This window comes from Bubalus kerabau, chromosome 2, assembly GCF_029407905.1.
Source record: "Bubalus kerabau isolate K-KA32 ecotype Philippines breed swamp buffalo chromosome 2, PCC_UOA_SB_1v2, whole genome shotgun sequence".
NCBI lineage: Eukaryota > Metazoa > Chordata > Mammalia > Artiodactyla > Bovidae > Bubalus > Bubalus kerabau.
In genome coordinates this window covers 46,623,868-46,644,939 of record NC_073625.1, presented here as the reverse complement: position 1 = coordinate 46,644,939, position 21,072 = coordinate 46,623,868, and the positions used below count along the sequence as shown (strand labels likewise).

The 21,072-nt window shown below is 51.4% G+C and overlaps 1 protein-coding gene across 1 annotated transcript in view; it reads left to right on the top strand.

Annotated features, from left to right (window-relative positions):
* Positions 1–6,263, top strand: part of LOC129644410 (endogenous retrovirus group K member 25 Env polyprotein-like) — a 73,578-nt gene extending 67,315 nt beyond the window's left edge. The window contains 1 exon segment of the mRNA XM_055570057.1: positions 6,108–6,263. Coding sequence (XP_055426032.1) covers positions 6,108–6,263 — 156 coding nt within the window.
* Positions 6,264–21,072: the final 14,809 nt, after the last annotated feature.

Below are 21,072 nucleotides of genomic sequence, written 5' to 3'. Positions count from 1 at the left end.
GCTCCCTGAGTTCCCCGTCGTAACTCGAGAATCCTGCCACAACTCGAGAAAAACCATGAGGTTCCCCCGTTATTGGGAGATGAGGCCCTTTCTCCTTGCAACGTCTCGAGAGAAATCCCACGTTCCCTCCTGAAATTCAAAACGGTAGTTGACACCCTTGATGCAAATCAAAAAGTTCCCCGAAATACCGGTCTCACTCAAGAGGAACACCGAATTTCCCGGCACAACTTAATCTGAGCCCCTTCTCCACTCCTGACCTTGACATGAGGGTCGATTCCCCTGATTTGTCTGGAAAGGGATCCTGACCTTCCTGTCGCACCTCAGGAGGATCATATCTCACATTGAAACTCGAGAGGAAGCCTTGTGGATCGGGTCACATTCTGAAAGACACCGGTTTCCCTTCCACTCAAGGTAAGTCCCGATGCCCGGGCACTTCTTCGTATGTAACCCTGTGGATGAAGTCACAACATGAAGGAGTACTGAAACCCCTCTTGCATAGTACGGAAAAGCCACAGGTTCCATATACAACACGACAAGGGGCCTGTCACCCAGAAAACAATGCAAGAGGCAAGCGGAGTTCCATTCCTCAACTCTAGAGAAGGCATGACTCTCCTGTTCCAACTCTGCAGAGACCCTGTGATCGAAGTCTTAAATGGAGAGGAACCCGCAGGTTCCCATCTGAACTCTAGATGAGGATCTATTCATCCCTGCAGCGATGCGCGAGGAATCCCAAGGAGCCCTTACCAACGCCAAAGGATATCTGACTTCCCTGAGGAGACACTAGCAGTCCCCCTGGTGGGCACGCAACTCGAAACGAACCCAAATCTTCCTGCCACAACTCCACCCAAACTACGTAATTCACCCCTGCCTGCTTGAGGTGGCCCTATTATGCTGTAGCATTTCCAAAGAGAGCCCACGTTTCCCTTCAAACTTGAAACAGTCCTCAACACGCTTTATAAAACTCCAGAAGTTTCCTGAGATACCCGTCCCCACTCGAGAGGAATGCTGAATTTCCCACCATAAGTGAAGAAGAGCCCTATTTTCCCCGCCTCAAGTCGAGATGAGTGTCGATTGCCCTGCTCGCCTGGAAAGGAATGCCATCATCCCTGTTGCACCTCAAGAGGAGGCTTGGATCTAATTGACACTGGAGGGGAACAAGGGGGCCTTGTCCCAATTCGAAATCCACGTATTTCCCCATCCACTCGAGATCAGGCCTGATTTCCTTGCACCGATTCAAATGTCAGCCGACAATCAACTAACAACATGAAGGGAGTTCTGATGCTCTGGTTGCTAATATGAAAAGAGCCCCAGGTCCCAAATTCAACTCGGCTGGAGGCCTGAAACCCCTTTGACAACTCGAGAGGAAAGCAGAGTTCCAGGCCTCCATACACCTCCAGACCTGACCCACTGTTTGAAGCGGCATACACAGCCTGAGACCCACATCAGAACAAGAGAGGAACCATGAGATTTCCGCCTCAATTCGAGATGAGGCCCTCTTCCATTTCACCGAACCCAGTGGAGTCCCAAGAGGCCCATCCCAACTCTACAGTATTCCTGACTTCCCATAGGGACCCTGAGAAGCTCCCTGAGGTCATCATCACAAGTCAAGGGAACCCAGGGTTTCCTGCTGCAACTCGAGAAATACCTCGAGATTCCCCCTTCAATGCGTCTTGAGGCCCGATTCCCCTGCCGTTATTTGAGAGCAATGCTGCCCTCCACTCGCAACTCAAATGGACATTGGACTTCCCTGGGGACACACGATAGGCTCCCTGAGTTCCCTGTCGTAACTTGATAAAAACCCACACGTCGTGCCACAGCTCGAAAAAAACAATGAGATTCCCCCGTCATTGCGAGATGAGGCCCTTCTTTTCCTGCAGGGCCTGGAGAGCAATCCCGAGTTGTCTCTCAAAACTCCACAGGAGGTTTGACTCCCTTTAGGCCCTCAATGTTCTCCAAGAGATACCCGTTACAACTCTAGAGGAGAGCGGAGTTCTTTGCTTCCACTCGAAACAAGGCCTGACTCCCTGGCTGAAGTTTGAATGCAACACTGAGATCCCTGTCGCCATTGGAGAGGAACACGGAGTTTCTGGACACAAGTCTTTATAAGGTGTATTTGCCTTGTAGTGACTAGAGAGTAAACCCCAGCTCCCCATCGCAGCTCGAATGGAGACTGGACTTCCCTGAGGAAACACGAGAGTTTCCCTGAGTTCCCTGTCGTAACTCGAGAATCCCGCCGCAACTCGAGAAAAACCACGAGGTTCCCCCGTCATTGCGAGATGAGGCCCTTTCCCGCTGCAGCGTATCAAGGGAAATCCCATGTTCCCTCTTCAAATTCGAAACGGTACTTGACACACTTCTTGCAACTCATAAAGTTCCCGAAATACATTTCTCACTCGAGAGGAACACCAAGTTTTCCGGCACATCTTAATCCGAGCCCCTTCTCCCCTCCTGATCTTGACATGAGGATCAATTCCCCTGCTTTGTCTGGAAAGGGATCCCGACCTTCCCGTCGCACCTCAGGAAGAGGCCAGTCTCACATTGAAACTCGAGCAGAAGACTCGTGGGTTGTGCCACATTCAGAAAGATACCAATTTCCCTGTCCACTCAAGATAAGTCGTGATGCCTGGGCCCCTCTTCGAATGTAACCCTGAGGATGAAGTCAAACACGAAGGGGCACTGACTCCCCAGTTGCATATTCTGGAAAAAGACACAGGTTCCAAATATACTCGACAAGTAGCCTGTCACCCTGTGAACTACTTAAAAGGCAAGTAGGTTCAATTCCTCAACACAAGACGAGGCCTGACTTTCCTGTTCCAATCTGCAGAGACCCTGCCATCTAAGTCAGTAATGGAGAGGAACCCTGAGGTTCCCGCCTCAATTCTAGATGAGGCCGTATTCATCCCTGCAGCGATGCACGAGGAATCCGAGAGGCCCCTCGCAATTCCAAAGAAGATCTGACTTCCCTGAGGAAACATGAGCGGTCACCCAGGACGACACGCAACTCAACAGGAACCCTAAGATTCCTGCCGCAATTCCACGCAAACTACAACATTCTCCCCTGCACGCTTGAGGAGGACCTTTTACGCTCAGCATTTCTAAAGAAAATCCACGTTTCCCTTGGAACTGGAAACGGTCCTGGACTTGCTTTGCGAAAATCCAGAAGTTTCCCGAGATACCCATCCCCACTCGACCTGAACACTGAGTTTCCCACCACAAGTCAAGAATGATCCTTTTTTCCCTGCCTCAAGTCGAGATGAGGGTCGATTGCCCTGCTTCACCTGGAAAGGAATGCTGATGTCCCCATTGCACCTCGAGTGGAGGCTGGTATCTACTTGACACTGGAGGGGAACCCGGGGGCCCTGTCACAATTCGAAAGCCACATATTTCCCCATCTACTCGATCAGGCCTGATTTCCTTGCACCGATTCAAATGTCAGCCAGGAATCAACTCACAACACGAAGGGAGTTCTGATGCCCCAGTTGCTAATTTGAAAAGAGCCCCAGGTTCCAAATTCAACTCAGTTAGAAGCCTGAAACCACTTTGACAACTTGAAAGGAAAGCAGAGTTCCGTGACTCGACACATGTCGAGACCTGACTCCTTGTTATAAATGGCATACACAGACCTAGACCCACGTCACAACAGGAGAGGAACCCTGAGGTTCCCGCCTCAACTCGAGATGAGGCCCTCTTCCATTATACCAAACCCAGTGGAGTCCCGAGAGGCCCCTCCCAACTCCAGAGTATTCCTGACTTTTCACAGGCACCCTGAGAAGCTCCCAGAGGTCACTGTCACAAGTCGAGGGAACACAGGGTTTCCTGCCGCACCTCGAGAAAGACCCCGTGATTCGCCCTTCAATGCATCTGGAGGCCCGATTAACCTGCTGAGACTCGAGAACAATGCCGTGCTGCCCCTCCTAACTCGAATGGACACTGAACTTCCCTGGGGCCCCACGAGAGGCTCCCTGAGTTCCCCGCCGTTACTCGAGAGAAACCCCACATGTCCCACTGCAGCTCAAAACAAACAAACAAACAAACAAAGCGCGAGATTCCCCTGTCATTGTGAGATGAGGCCCTTCTTTTCCTGCAGGGCCTAGAGAGCAATCCCGAGTCCTCACTCAAAACTCCACAGGAGGCTTGACTCCCTTTTGGCCACTCAATTGGCTCCAAGAGATACCCGTCACAACTCGAGAGGAGAGCGGAGTTCTTTGCTTCCACTCGAGCGAGGCCTGACTCCCTGGGTGAACCTTGAAGGCAACCCAGAGATACCTGTCGCCACTGGAAAGGAACACGGAATTTGTGGACACATGCCTAGATGAGGTCTATTTGCCCTGCAGTGACTCAAGAGCAATCCCCAGCTCCCACTCATAACTCGAATGGAGATTGGACTTCCCTACACCAAATCCAGAGGCTTCCTGAGTTCCCCGTCGTAACTGGAGAATCCCGCCATAACTAGAGGAATACCACGAGGTTCCCCCGTCATCGCGAGATGAGGCCCTTTCCTGCTACAGCATCTCAAGAGAAATCCCATGTTCCCTCATAAATTCAAAATGGTACTTGAAACCCTTGATGCAACTCAAAAAGTTCTCCGACATACCGTTCTCATTCGAGAGGAACACCAAGTTTCCCGGCACAACTGAATCTGATCCCCTTCTCCCTTCCTGATCTTGATATGAGGGTTGACTCGCCTGCTATGTCTGCAAAGGGATCCAGACCTTACCGTCGCACCTCAGGAAGAGGCAGGTCTCATGTTGAAATTTGAGAGGAAGCCTCGTGGGTCGTGCCACTTTAAGAAAGACAACGATCTCCCTGTCCACTCAAGATAAGTCCCAATGCCCGGGCACCGCTTCAAATGTAACCCTGAGGATGAAGTCACAACACCAAAGGGAATGACACCCCCGTTGCATTGTCCAGAAAAAGGTGCAGGTTTCAAATAAAACTCGACAAGTGGCCTGTCACCCGGGGAAGAACTCCAGAGGCAAGCGGAGTTCCATTCCTCAACACAATACGAGGCCTGACTCTCGTGTTCCAATCTGCAGAGACCCTGGGATCGAAGTCAGAAATGGAGAGGAAGCCTGAGGTTCCGGCCTCAACTCGAGATGAGGCCCTATTCATCCCTGCAGGGATACGTGAGGAATCCCAAGGTGCCCCTCGCAACGACAAAGGAGATCTGACTTCCCTGAGGAAACACGGGCGGTCCCCCAGGTCTACACGCAACTCAAGAGGAACCCTACGCTTCCTGCCACAACTCAAGGCAAACTACAAAATTACCCCCTTCATGCTTGAGGAGGCCATTTTATGCTGCAGCCTTTCCAAAGAAAGACAACGTTTGCCTTGGAACTAGAAAAGGTCCTCTACATGCTTTACAAAACTCCAGAAGTTTCAAGAGATACCTGTCCCAACTCGATAGGAATGCTGAGTTTCCCTCCACAAGTCAAGAAGAACCCCCTTTTCCCCACCTCAACTTGAGATGAAGCCCTCTTCCTTTGCACTGACCCCAGTGGAGCCCCAAGAGGCTCCTCCAACTCCACAATATTCCTGACTTCCCATAAACACCCTGAGAACCTCCCTGAGGTCACTGTCACATATTGAGGGAAGCCAGGGTTTCCTGCTGCTACTCCAGAAAGACCTTGATATTTCCCCTTGAATGCATATTGAGGCCTGATTCCCCTGCTGTGACTTGAGAGCAATGTTGTGTTCCCCCTCACAACTCGAATGGAGAGTGAACTTCCCTGGGGCCACACAAGAGGCTCCCTGAGTTCCCCATCGTTACTCGAGAGAAACCACACAAGTCCCGCTGCAGCTCAAAAAAAACCATGAGATTCCCCCGTCATCACGAGATGACGCCCTTCTTTTCCTGCAGGGCCTAAAGAGCAATCCCGAGTCCTCTCTCAAAATTCCACAGTAGGCTTGACTCCTTTTAGGCCACTCAATTGGCTCCAAGAGATACTCGTTGCAACTCGAGAGGAGAGCGGAGTTCTTTGCTTCCACTCGAACAAGGCATGACTTCCCGGGTGAACCTTGAATGTAACCCTGAGATCCCTGTCGCCACTGGAAAGGAACACGGAATTTGTGGACACATGCCTAGATGAGGCCTATTTGCCCTGCAGCGACTTGGGAGATATCCCCGGCTCCCACTCGTAACTCGAATGGAGATTGGACTTCGCTGCGCCAAATCGAGAGGCATCCTGAGTTCCCCGTCATTACTCGAGAATCCTGCCAGATATGGAGAAAAACCTCGAGGTTTCCCCGTCATCGCGAGATGAAGCCCTTTCCCCCTGCAGCGTCTCAAGAGAAATCCCACGTTCCCTCTTTAAATTTTAAAAGGTACTTGATACCCTTGATGCACCTCCAAAAGTTCCCCGACATACCATTCTCATTCGAGAGGAACAACGAGTTTCCCAGCACAACTTAATCTGAGCCCCTTCTCCCCTCCTGATCTTGACATGAGGATCAATTCCCCTGCTTTGTCTGGAAGGGGATCCCAACCATCATGTCCCACCTCAGGAGGAGGCCAGTCTCACACTGAAACTCGAGAGAAAGCCTCGTGTGTCATGCCACATTCTGAAAGACACCGATTTCCCCGTCCACTCAAGAAAGGTCCTGATGCCCGGGCACCTCTTTGTATGTAACCCTGAGGATGAATTCACAACACGAAGGGACACTGACACCCAAGTTGCATGGTCCGTAAACAGGCACAGGTTCCAAATACAACACGACAAGTGGCCTGTTACCCCGTGAACAACTCGAGAGGCAAGCGGGGTTCCAACCTCATCACAAGACAAAGCCTGACTCTCCTGTTCCAACTCTGTGAAACCCTGGGATTGAAGTCAGAAATGTAGAGGAAGCCTGAGGTTCTGGCCTCAACTCGAGAAGACGCCCTATTCATCCCTTCAGCGATGCACAAGGAATCCTGAGGTGGCCCTCGCAATGTCAAAGGAGATCTGACTTCCCTCAGGAAACACGAGCGTTCCCCCAGATCGACCGGCAACTCGAGAGGAACCCTAAGCTTCCCTCCACAACTCCAGGCAAACGACAAAATTCCCGCCTGCACACTTGAGGAGGCCCTTTTATGCTGCAGTGTTTCCAAAGAAAGCCCACGTTTCCCTTGGAACTCGTAAGGGTCCTCGACATGCTTTACGAAACTCCAGAAGTTTCCCGAGATACCCGCCCCCACTTGAGAGGAACGCTGAAATTCCCACCGCAAGTCAAGAAGAGCCCCGTTGTACCTGCCTCAAGGCGAGATGAGTCGATTGCCCTGCTTCCCCTGGAAAGGAATGCTGACATCCCCGTTGCACCTCGAGAGGAGGCTGGTATCTACTTGACACTGGAGGGGAACCCGGGGGCCTTGTCACAGTTCGAAAGCCGCTGATATTCCCATTCCACTCGAGATCAGGCCTGATTTCCTTGCACTGGTTCAAATGTCAGTGGAGAGTTCTCACAACACGAAGGAGTTCTGATGCCATGGTTGTTAATCTGAAAACAGCCCCAGGTCCCAAATTCAACTCGGCTGGAGGCCTGAAATCCCTTTGACAACTAGAGAGGAGAGCAGAGTTCCATGCCTTCACACACGTCGAGACCTACCTCCCTGTTTGAAACGGCATCCACAGCCTGAGACCCACGTCAAAACAGGAGAGGAACCCTGAGGCTCCTGCCTCAATTCGCGATGAGGAGCCCTTCCATTGCACCAGGACCAGGGGAGTCCGAGAGGCCCCTCCAAGTCCACTGTATCCCTGACTTCCAATAGGCACAATGAGAAGCTCCCTGAGGTCACCTTACAAGTTGAGGAAACCCAGGGTTTCCTGCCACAATTTAAGAAAGACATCGAAATTCCCCCTTCAGTGCGTCTTGAGGCCAGATTCCTCTGCAGTGAATCAAGAGCAAAGCTACGCTCCCCCTCGCAACTCGAATGGAAACTGGACTTACCTGGGACCACACGAGAGTCTCCCTTAGTTCCCCGTGGTAACTCGAGGAAAACCCCAAACGTTGCACAGCAGTTTGGAAAAAACTACGAGATTCGCCCGTCATCGCGAGATGAGGCCCTTCTTTTCCTGCAGGGCCGAGACAGCAATCCCGAGTCCTCTCTTAAACCCCCCCGAGGAGGCTTGACTCCCTTTAGGCCACACTATGGGCTCCAAGAGATACACGTTGCAACTGGAGAGGAGAGCGGATTTCTTTGCTTGCACTCAAGATGAGGCCTGACACCCCGGTTGAACCTTGAATGTAACACCGAGATCCATGTTGCCATTGGAGACGAACACGTATATTCTGGACAAAAGCCTAGATGAGTTCTATTTGCCCTGCAGTGATATCCCCAGCACTCCCTCGCAACTCGAATGGAGATTGGACTTCCCTTTGGCAACATGAGAGGCTCCTTGAGTTCCCCGTCCTAACTTGAGAATCCCAATGCACCTCGAGAAAAACCACGAGGTTCCCCCATCAACCTGAGATTAGGCCCCTTCCCGCTGTAGATTCTCAAGAGCAATCCCAGGTTCCCTCTTGAAATTCGAACAGTACTTGACACCCTTAATCCAATTCAAAGACTTCCCTGACTTACCGGTCTCACTCGAGCGGAACACCGAATTTCCCAGCACCACTTAATCTGAGCCCCTTCTCCCCTCCTGATCTCGACATGAGGGTCGATTCCCCTGCTTTGTCTGGAAAGGGATCCCAAACTTCCAGTCGCACCTCAGGAGGAGGATGGTCTCATGAAGAAATTCTAGAGGTAGCCTCGTGGCTCATGTCACATTCCGAAAGACACCGATTTCCCCGTGCACTCTTGATAAGAACCCGATTCCCAGAAACCTCTTTGAATGTAACCCTGTGGATGAAGTCACAGCACGAAGAGGCAATGACACCCCAGTTGCATAGTCCAGATAAATTCGCAGGTTCCAAATACAACTCGACAAGTGGCCCATCACCCTGAGAACAACTCGAGAGGCAAGCAGAGTTTCATTCCTCAACACAAGAAGATGCCTGACTCTCCTGTTCCAACTCTACAGAAACCCTGCAATCGAAGTCAGAAATGGTGAGGAAACCTGAGGTTCCCGCCTCAACTCGAGATGAGGCCCTCGTCCATTGCACCAAACCCAGTGGAGTCCCGAGAGCCCCTCCCAGCTCCACAGTATTCCAGACTTCCAATAGGCACCCTGAGAAGCTCCCTGACGTCACTGTCACAAGTCCAGGGAACACAGGGTTTCCTGTCACAACTCGAGAAAGACCTCGAGATTCCCCCTTCAAAGCGTCTTGAGCCCTGATTCCCCTGCTGCGACTCGAGAGCGATGCCACTATCCCCTTCGAAACTCGAATGGAGACTGGACTTCCCTGGTGCCATACGAGAGGCTCCCTGATATTGAAGTCCTAACTCGAGAGAAACCACACACGTCGCGTGGCAGATCGAAAAAAACCACGAGATTCCCCCGTCATTGTGAGATAAGGCCCTTCTTTTCCTGCAGGGCCTAGACAGCAATCGCGAGTCCTCTCTCAAAACTCCACAGGAGGCTTGACTCCCTTTAGGCAACTTAATGAGCTCCAAGAGATACCCGTCGAAACTCGAGAGGACAGCTGTGTTGTTTGCTTCCACTCGAGACGAGGCGTGACTCACGGGTGAAACTTGAATGCAACCCCGAAATGCCTGTTGCCGCTGGAGAGGAACACGGAGTTTCTGGACAAAAGCCTAGATGAGGTCTATTTGCCCTGCAGTCATGCGAGAGCAAACCCCAGCTCCCCCTCACAACTCGAATGGAGATTGGACTTCCCTGGGGCAACACGAGAGGCTCCCAGAGGTCACTGTCGTAACTGGAGAATTCTGGCCAACTCGAGAAAAACCACGAGGTTCCCCTGGCATCGCAAGATGAGATCCTTTCACGCTGCAGCATCTCAAGAGAATTCCCCCGTTCCCTCTTGTATTTCGAAACGGTACTTTACAACCTTGATTCAACTCAAAATGTTCCACACACAACGGTCTCACTCGAGAGGAACAGCAAGTTTCCTGGTCCAACTTAATCTGAGTCCTTTCTCCCCACTGATCTCGACCTGAGGGTCTCTTCCCCTGCTTTGTCTGGAAAGGGATCCCGACGTTCCCCTCGCACCTCAGAGGGAGACCTCTCTCACATTGAAACTGGATAGGAAGCCTCGTGGTTGTTACACATTCCAAAAGATACCGATTTCCCTGTCGACTCAAGATAAGTCCCGATGCCCGGGCACTTGTTCCAATGTAACCCTGAGGATGAAGTCACAACACGAAGGGGCACTGACACCCCAGTTGCATCATCCGGAAAAACCCGCAGGTTCCAAATACAACTCGACAAGTGTCCTGTCAACCTGAGAACAACTGGAGAGGCAAGCGGAGTTCCATTCCTCAACACAAGATGAGGCCTGACTCTCCTGTACCAACTCTGCAGAGACCCTCCGATCGAAGTCAGAAATGGAGAGGAACCCTGAGGTTCCTGCCTTAACTAGAGTTGAGGCCCTCTTCCGTTGCACCAAAGCCAGTGGAGTACCGAGTGGCTCCTTCCAACTCCACAGTAATCCTGACTTCCCATAGGCACCCTGAAAAGCTCCCTGAGGTCACGGTCACATGCCAAGGGAACCCCAGGGTTTCCTGTTGCAACTTGAGAAGGACCTGGAGATACTCCTTTCAATGAGTCTTGAGCCAGATTCCCCTGCTGTGACTCGAGAGCAATGCCGCGCTCTCCCTCGCAACACGAATGGAGACAGGACTTCCCTGGGGCCACACGAGAGGCTCCCTGAGTTCCTCATCATAACTGGAGAGAAACCCCACATGTCACGCAGCAGCTCAAATAAAAACACGAGATTCCCCGTCATCACGAGATGAGTCACTTCATTTCCTGCAGGGCCTAGATAGAAATCCCAAGTGTTCTCTCAAAATTCCACAAAAGGCTTGACTGCCTTTAGGCCACTCAGTTGGCTCCAAGTGATACCCGTCGCAACTCTAGAGGAGAGCAGAGTTCTTTGCTTCCACTCGAGCGAGGCCTGACTCCCTGGGTGAACCTTGAATTCAACCCCAAGATCCATGACGCCACTGGAGATGAACATGGAGTTTCTGGACACAACTGTAGATGAGATCTATTTGCCCTACAGTGACTCGAGAGCAATCCCCAGCTCCCTCTCGCAACTCGAATGGAGATTGGATTTCCCTGGGGCAACACGACAGGCTCCCTGAGTTCCCTGTCGTAACTTGAGAATCCCGCCGCAACTTGAGAAAAACCACGAGTTTCCCCCGTCATAGTGAGATGAGACCCCTTCCTGCTGCAGCGTCTCAAGAGAAATACCACGTTCCCTCTTGAAATTCGAAACAGTACTTGACTCCCTTGATGCAACCCAAAAAGTTCCCTGACATACCAGTCTCACTCAAGAGGAACACCAAGTTTCCCGACACCACTTAATCTGAGCCCCTTCCCTGCTTATCTCGACATGAGGGTTGATTCCCCTGCTTTGTCTGGAAAGGGATCCTGACCTTCCTGTCACACCTCAGGAGGAGGCCGGTCTCACCTTGAAACTTGAGAGGAAGCCTCATGGGTAGTGCCACTTTATGAAAGACACTCATTTCCCTATCCACTCAGATAAGTCCCACTACCGGGGCACCTCTTCAAATGTAACCCTGAGGATGAAGTCAAAACACGAAGGGGCACTGACACCCCTATTTCATTGTCTGGAAAAAGTCATAGGTTTCAAATAAAACTCGGCAAGTGGCCTGTCACCACGTGAACAACTCGAGAGGCAAGCAGAGTTCCATTGCTCAACACAGGATGAGGCCTGAATCTCCTGTTCCAACACTGCAGAGACCCTGCGATCAAAGTCAGAAATGGAGAGGAACCCTGAGGTTCCCGCCTCAACTCGATATGAGGCCCTATTCATCCCTGCAGCAATGCTTGAGGAATCCTGAGGTGCTCCTCACAATGCCAAAGGAGATCTGACTTCCCTGAGGAGATAAGAGCGGTCCTCCTGGTGAACACGCAATTTCAGAGGAACCCTAAGCTTCCCACCAAAACTCCTCTAAAACTACGAAATTCTCCCCTGCACACTTAAGCAGATCCTTTTATGCTGCAGCATTTCCAGAGAAAGACCACGTTTCCCTTGGACTCGAAAGGGTCCTTGAAATGCTTTACGAAATTCCATAAGTTTCGCGAGATACCCATCCCCATTTGAAAGGAATGCTGAGTTTCCCGTCACAAGTCAAGAAGAGCCCCGTTTTCCCTGCCTCAAGTTGAGATGAGGGTCGATTCCCCTGTTTCTCACGGTTAGGAATGCCGACGTCCCCATCTCACCTCGAGAGGAGGCTGGTATCTACTTGACACTGGAGGGCAACCCGGGGGCCTTGTCACCATTTGAAAGCCACGTATTTCACCATCCACTCGAGATCAGGACTGATTTCCTTACACCAATTCGAATGTCAGCCGAGAATCAACTCAACATGAAAGGAGTTCTGATGCCCCAGTTGCTAATCCGAAAAGAGCCCCAGGTCCCAAATTCAAGTCTGCTGGAGGCCTGAAACCCCTTTGACAACTCGAGAGGAAAGCAGAGTTCCATTCCTCCACACATATCCAGACCTGACTCCCTGTTTGAAACAGCATACACAGTCCGAGACCCACGTAAGAACAGGAGAGGAAACCTGATGTTCCAGACTCAACTCGAGATGAGGCCCTCTTCCATTGCACCAAACCCAGTGGAATCCCAACAGACCCCTCCCAACTCAACAGTATTCCTGACTTCCCATAGGCACCCTGAGAAGCTCCCTAGGTTACCATCACAAGTTGAGGGAACCCAAGGTTTCTTGCTGCAACTCGATGAAGACCTCAAGATTCCACCTTCAATGTGTCTTGATGCCCGATTCCACTGTCATGACTCGAGAACAATGCCGCCCTCTGCGTCACAAATCAAATGGAGAATGGACAACCCTGGGGCTACACGAGAGGCTCCCTGAGTTCCTCATCTTAATTCGAGAGAAACACCACATGTTTCGCCACAGCTGAAGAAAAACAACCAGCTTCCCCCATCATCGTGAGATGAGGCCCTTCTTTTCCTGCAGTGCCTAGAGAGCAATCCTGAGTCCTCTCTCAAAACTCCACAGGAGGCTTGACTCCTTTTAGGCCACTCAATGTGCTCCAAGAGATACCCCTCGCAACTCGAGAGGAGCGTGGAGTTCTTTATTCCACTCGAGACGAGGCCTGACTCGCCGGGTGAACCTTGAATTCAACCCGAGATCTCTGTCACCACTAGAGAGGAACAAGGAGTTTCTGGACCCAAGCCGAGATGAGGTCTATTTGCCCTGTATTGACTCGAGAGCAATCCACAGCTCCCCCTCGCAACTCGAATGGAGACAGGACATCCCTTAGGCCACACAAGAGGCTCCCGGGGTTACACATCGTAACTCAGGAATCCCGCCCCAACTCGAGGAAAATCACGAGGTTCCCCAGTCATCGCGAGATGATGCCCTTTCCCATTACAGCGTCTCTAGATAAATCCCACGTTCCCTCTTGAAAATCGAAACGGTATTTGACACTTTTGAATCAACTCAAAAAGTTCCCCGACATACCATTCTCCCTCGAGAGTAACACCGAGTTTCCCGGCACAACTTAATCTGAGCCCCTTCTCCCATCCTGATCTCGACATGAGGGTCGAGTCCTCTGCTTTGTCTGGAAAGGGATCCCGACCTTCCCGTCGCACCTCAGGAAGAGGCCGGTCTCATATTGAAACGCGAGAGGAAGACTCGTGGGTCATGCCACATTCCTAAAGACACCGATTTCCCCGTCCGCTCAAGATAAGTCCCGATGCCCGGGCACCTATTCGAATGTAACCCTGAGGATGAAGTCACAACATGAAGGGGCACTGACACCCCAGTTGCATCATCCCGAAAAAGTCGCAGGTTCTAAATACAACTCGACAAGTGGCCTGTCACCCCGTGATCAACTCCAGAGGCAAGTGGAACTCCATTCCTTAACACAAAACGAGGCCTGACTCTCCTGTTCCAACTCTGCAGAGACCGTGCAATCAAAGTAAGAAATGCAGAGGAACCCTGATGTTCCCCCGTCAGTCGAGATGAGGCCCTATTCAACCCTGCAGCGATGCACAAGGAATCCAGAGATACCCGTCGCAATGCCTAAGGAGATCTGACTTCCCCCAGGAGACACGAGTGGTCCCCCAGGTCGACTCACAACTCGAGAGGAACCCTCAGCTCCCAGCCCCAACTACACACTAAGTAAGAAATTCTCCCCTCCTCCTTGAGGAGTCCCTTTTACACTGCAGCGTTTCCGAAGAAAGCCCACGTTTCCCTTGGAACTCGAAAGGGTTTTTGGCACACTTTACCAAAAATGAAAGCAGAGTTCCATGCCTCCACACACGTCGAGACCTGACTCCCTGTTTGAAATGGCATACACAGCCCGAAAGCCACATCAGAACAGGTGAGGAACACTGATTTTCCCCCATCAACTCAAGATGAGGCCCTCTTCCATTGCACCAAACCCAGTGGAGTACCGAGAGGCCCCTCCCAACACCACAGTATTCCTGACTTCCCATAGGCACCCTGAGAAGCCCCCTGAGGTCACTGTCACAAGTCTAGGGAACCCAGGATTTCCTGCTACAACTCGAAAAAGACCTCAAGATTCCTTCTTCAATGCGTCTTGAGGCCCGATTTCCCTGCTGTGACTCAAGAGCAATGTCGTGCACCCCGTCACAAGTGGAATGGAGACTGGACTTCCCTGGGGCCACATGAGAGGCTCCCTGAGGTCCCTGTTGTAACTCAAGAGAAACCCCACACTTGCACTGCAGCTCGAAATAAACCACGATATTCGCCCATCATCGTGAGATGAGGCCCTTCTTTTCCTGCAGGGCATAGAGAGCAATCCTCAGTCCTCTTTCAAAACTCCACAGGAGGCTTGACATCCTTTAGGCCACTCAATGGGCTCCAAGAAATACCCGTCACAACTCGAGGAGATTGGAGTTCTTTGCTTCTACTGGAGACGAGGACTGACTCCCTGAGTGAAGCCTGAATGCAACCCCGAGATCCCTGTCATCACTGGGAGGAACATGTAGTTTCTAGACACAACCCTATAGGAGGCCTATTTGCCCTGCAGTGTTTCGAGACCAATCCCCAGCTCCACCTCGAGACTCGAATGGAGATTGGACTTCCCTGGGGCAACACGTGAGGCTCCCGGAGTTCCCCGCGAAACCTGTGAATCCCACCGCGACTCGAGAAATACCACAAGGTTCTCCCGTTATCGGGAGATGAGGCCATTTCCCACTGTAGAGTCTCAAGAGAAATCTCACGTTCCCTCTTGAAATTCGAAATGGTACTTGACACCCTTGATGCACCTCAAAAAGTTCCCCGACATACCAGTCTCTCTCGAGAGGAACACCGAGTTTCCCGGCACCACATAATCTGAGTCCCTTCTCCCCTCCTGATCTCGACAAGAGGGTCGATTCCCCTGCTTTGTCTGGAAGGGGATCCTGACCTTCACGTCCCACCTCAGGAGGAGGCCGGTCTCACACTGAAACTCGAGAGGAAGCCTCGTGGGTCGTGCCACATTTCAAAAGACACCGATTTCCTCATCCACTCAAGAAAGGTCATGATACCTAGGCACTTCTTCAAATGTAACCCTGAGGATGACCTCACAACACGAAGGTCACTGACAGTCCAGTTGCATCATCCGGAAAAAAAAGCAGGTTCCAAATACAACTCGACAAGTGACCTGTCAGCATGTAAACAACTTGAGAGGCCAGCGGAGTTCCAACCTCACCACAGGACCAGGCCTGACTCTCCTGTTCAAACTCTTCAGAGACCCTGAGGTCCAAGTCAGAAATGGGGAGGAACACTGAGGTTCCCAACTCATCTCGAGATGAGGTCCTATTCATCCCTGCAGCGATGCACGAGTAATCCCGAGGTGGCCCTCACAAAGTCAAAGGAGATCTGACTTCCCTGAGGAAACAAAAGAGGTACCCTAGGTCGACAGGCAACTCTAGAGGAACACTAAGCATCCCGCCACAACTCCATGCAAACAACGAAATTCTCGCCTGCATGCTTAAGGAGGCCCTTTTATGCTGCAGTGTTTCCAAAGAAAGCCCACATTTCCCTAGGAACTCGAAAGGGTCCTCGACATGCTTTACAAAACTCCTGAAGTTTCCCAAGATACCCGTCGCCACTCGAGAAGAATGCTGCGTTTCCCACCACAAGTCAAGAAGGGCCCCGTTTTCCCCGCCTCAAGTCGAGATGAGGGTGGTTTGCCCTGCTTTGGGTGGAAAGGAATGCTGACGTCACCATCACACCTCAAGAGGAGGCTGGTATCTACTTGACACTGGAGGGGAACCCGGGGGCTTTGTCACAATTCGAAAGCCACTGATTTCCCCATCCACTCGAGATCAGGCCTGATTTCCTTGCTCCGATTCAAATGTCAGCCGAGTGTCAACTCAAACATGAAGGAGTTCTGATGCCGTGGTTGTTAATCTGAAAAGAGCCCCAGGTCCCAAATTCAACTTGGCTGGAGGCCTGAAACCCCTTTGACAACTAAAGAGGAAAGCAGAGTTCCATGCCTTCACACACATAGAGACCCACCTCCCTGTTTGAAAAGGCATACACAGCCCGAGGCCCACATCAAAACAGGAGAGGAAACCTGAGGTTCCTGCCTAAACTCGAAATGAGGCGCTCTTCTATTGCACCAATCAGAGTGGAGTCCGAGAGGCCCCTCTCAATTCCACAGTATTCCTGATTTCCAATAGGCACAATGAGAAGCTACCTGAGGTCACCGTCACAAGTCGAGGAAACCCAGGTTTTCCTGCAGCAACTTGAGAAAGACCTCGAAATTCCGCCTTCAACTCGTCTTGAGGCCAGTTTCCCCTGCAGTGATTCAAGAGCAATCCCCAGCTCCCCCTCTCAACTCGAATGGAGACTGGAATTTCCTGGGGCAACACGAGAGGCTCCCTGAGTTCCCTGTCATAACTGGAGGAAAACCCCACACGTTGAGCCACAGCTCGAAAAATACCCACGAAATTCGCCCGTCATAGCGAGATGAGGCCTTCTTTTCCTGCAGGGCCTAGAGCGCAATCCCGAGTCCTCTCTGAAAACTCCACAGGAGGCTTGAAAACATTTAGGCCACTCTCTGGGCTCCAAGAGACACCCATCACAACGGGAAAAGAGAGCAGAATTCTTTGCTTCCACTCTAGACGAGGTCTGACTCCCCGGGTGAATCTTGAATGTAACACTGAGATCCCTGTTGCCATTGGAGAGGAACACGGATTTTCTAAACAAAAGCCTAGATGAGGTTTATTTGCCGTGCAGTGACTGGAGAGCAATCCCCAGCTCCCCCTAGCAACTCGAATGGAGATTGGACATCCTTGGGGCAACATGAGAGGCTCCCTGAGTTCCCTGTCATAACTCGAGAATACCGCCACAACTTGAGAAAACCACGAGGTTCCCCCGTCATCGTGAGATGAGGCTTCTTCTCGCTGCAGTGTCTGAAGAGAAATCCCACTTTCCCTCTTGAAATTCGAAATGGTACTTGACACCCTTGATGCAACACAAAAAGTCCCCCAACATACCTGTCTCACTCGAGAGGAACACAGCATTTCCCTGGACAACTTAATCTGAACCACTTCTCCCCTCCTGAACTCGACACGAGGGTCGATTCCCCTGCTTTGTCTGGAAAGGGATCCCGACCTTCCTGTCGCAACTAAGGAGGAGGCTGGTCTCACAAAAAAATTCGAGAGGCAGCCTCGTGGTTCATGCCACATTCCAAAAGACACCGATTTCCCTGTCCACTCTTGATAAGAAACCGATGCCCGGACAGCTTTTTGAATGTAACCCTGTGGATGAAGTCACAACACGAAGGGGCACCGACACCCCAGTTGCATCGTCTGGAAAAACCCGCAGGTTCCCAATACAACTCAATAAGTGGGTTGTCACCCAGTGAACAACTCGAGAGGCAAGTGGAGTTCCATTCCTCAACAAAAGACGAGGCCTGACTCTCCGGTTCCAACTCTGCAGAGACCCTGCGTTGCAAGTCAGAAATGGAGAGGAACCCTGAGGTTCTCATCTTAAGTCCAGATGAAGCCATCTTCCATTGCACCACACCCAGTGGAGTCCCGAGAGGCACCTCCCAACTCCACAGTATCCCTGACTTCTCATAGCCACCCTGAAAAGTTCCCTGAGGTCACCAGCACAAGTCGAGGGAACCCAGGGTTTTCTGTCGCAACTCAAGAAAGACCTCGACATTCCTACTTCAATGCCTCTTGAGGCCCGATTCCACTACCGTGACTCGAGAGCAATGCCGCGCTCCCCCTCACGACTCGAATGGAGACTGGATTTCCCTGGTGCCACACGACAGGCTCCCAGAGTTCTCTGTCATAACTAGTGAGAAACCAAACACTTGCAGAGCAGCTCGAAAAATTACCATGAGATTAATCCACTTTCGTGAGATGAGGCCCCTCTTTTCCTGAAGGGCCTAGAGAGCAATCCCCAGTCCTTTCTCAAAACTCCACAGGAGGCTTGTCACCCTTTAGGCCACTGTATGGCCTCCAAGAGATACGCGTCGCAATTGGAGAAGACAGCGGAATTCTTTGCTTCCACTCGAGACGAGGCCTGAATCCCCGGGTGAACCTTGAATGTAACACCGAGATCCCAGTTGCAATTGGAGAGGAAAACAGATTTTCTGGACAAAAGCCTAGATGAGGTCTATTTGTCTTGCAGTGACTCGAGAGCAATCCCCTGCTCTCCCTCACAACTCGAATGGAGATTGGACTTTCCTGGGTTAACACGAGAGGCATCCTGAGTTCCCTGTCGTAACTCAATAATCCCACTGCAACTCAAGAAACACCACAAGGTTCGCCCGTCATCGCGAGATGAAGCCCTTTCCTGCTGCAGCGTCTCAAGAGAAATCCCACATTCCCTCTTGAAATTCAAAACAGTACTTGACACCCTTGAACCAATTCAAAAAGTTCCCTGACAAACCGGTCTCACTTGAGAAAAACACCTATTTTCCCAGCACCACTTAATCTGAGCCCCTTCTCCCGTCCTGATCTCGAAATGAGGGTCGATTCCCCTGCTGTGTCTGGAAAGGGATCCTGACCTTCCTGTTGCACCTCAGGAAGAGGCCGGTCTCACAAAGAAATTCGAGGTAGCCTCGTGGGTCAGGCCATATTCCAAAAGACACCGGTTTCCCCCTCCACTCTTGATAACCCGATGCCCAGATACCTCTTGGAATGTAACCCTGTGGAAGAGGTCACAACACAAGGGGCACTGACACCCCAGTTGCATCCTCCGGAAAAAACCGCAAGTTCCAAATACAACTCGACAATTGGCCTGTCACCCTTGAACAACTTGAGAGGCAAGTGGAGTTCCATTCTTCAACACAAGACAAGGCCTGACTCTCCTGTCCCAACTCTGCAGGGACCCTGAGACCCGAGTCAGAAATGGAGAGGAACCGCCTCAACTCGAGATGAGGCCCTCTTCCATTCCACCAAACCCAGTGGCGTCCCCAGAAGGCCCTCCCAACTCTACAGTATTCCTGACTTCTCAGAGGCACCCTGAGAAGCTCCCTGATGTCACTGGCACAAGTGGAGGGAACCCAGGGTTTCCTGCCACAACTCGAGAATGACCTTGAGATTACTTCTTCAATGCGTCTTGAGGCTGGATTCCGGTACCGTGACTCGAGAGCAATGCCACGCTCCCCCTCACATCTCTAATGAAGACTGGATTTCCTTGGTGCCACACGAGAGGCTCCCTGAATTCTCCGTTGTACCTCGTGAGAAACCACACACTTGCACAGCAGCTCGAAAAAAAAACAAAAAACAAAACAACAACAAAAAAAACAAAACACGAGATTCCTCCCCTTTCATGAGATGAGGCCCTTCTTTTCCTGCAGGGCCTAGAGAGCAATCTCGAGGCCTCTTTCAAATCTCCATAGGCGGCTTGACTCCCTTTAGGCCACTCTATGAGCTCCAAGAGATACCCCTCACAACTGGAGACGAGAGCAGAATTCTTTGCTTCCTCTTGAGACGAGGCCTGACTCCCTGGGTGAACCTCGAATGTAACACCAAGATCCCTGTTGCCATTGGAGAGGAACACGGATTTTCTGTACAAAAGCCTAGATGAGGTCTATTTGCCCTGCAGTGACACGAGAACAATCCCCAGCTTCCTTTGCAACTCGAATGGAGATTGGATTTCCCTGGGCCAACACGAGAGGAATCCTGAGTTCCCTGTTGTTAAGTCGAGAATCCCGTCGCAACTCGAGAAAAACCACGAGGTTCCCCCGTCATCGTGAGGTGAAGCCTTTTCCCGCCGCAGCCTCTCAAGAGGAATCCGACTTTCCCTATTGAAATTCAAAACGGTACTTGACACCTTTTATTCAACCCAAAAAGTTCCTGGACATACCGGGCTCACTCGACAGGAACACGGAATTTCCCGGTACCACTTAATCTGAGCCCCTTCTCCCCTCCTGATCTCAACATGAGGATCTATTCCTCTGCTGTGTCTGGGAAGGGATCCTGACCTTCTGGTCGCACCTCAGGAGGAGGCTGGTCTCACAAAGTAATTCGAAAGGTAGCCTCATAGGTCGTGCCACATTCCGATAGACAGTGATTTCCCCATTCACTCTTGATAAGAACCCGATGCCCGGGCACCTCTTCAAATGTAACTCTGTGGATGAAGTCACAAAAGGAAGGGGCACTGACACCCCAGTTGCATTGTCCAGAAACAGCCGCAGGTTCCAAATACAACTCTACATGGGCCTGTCATCCCGTGAACAACTGTAGAGTCCAGCAGAGTTCCAACCTCATCACAAGACGAGGCCTGACTCTCCTGTTCCAACTCTGCAGAGACCCTGCAATCCAAGTCAGAAATGGAGAGGAAGACTGAGGTTCCCGCCTCATCTCGAGATGAGGCTCTATTCATCCTTTCAGCGATGCATGAGGAATCCTGAGGTGGCGCTCACAATGCCAAAGAAGATCTGAGTTCCCTGAGGAAACACAAGCGGCCCCCCAGATCGACAAGCAACACAAGAGGAACTCTAATCTTCCCACCACAACTTCACGCAAACTACGAGATTCTCGCCTGCATGCTTGAGG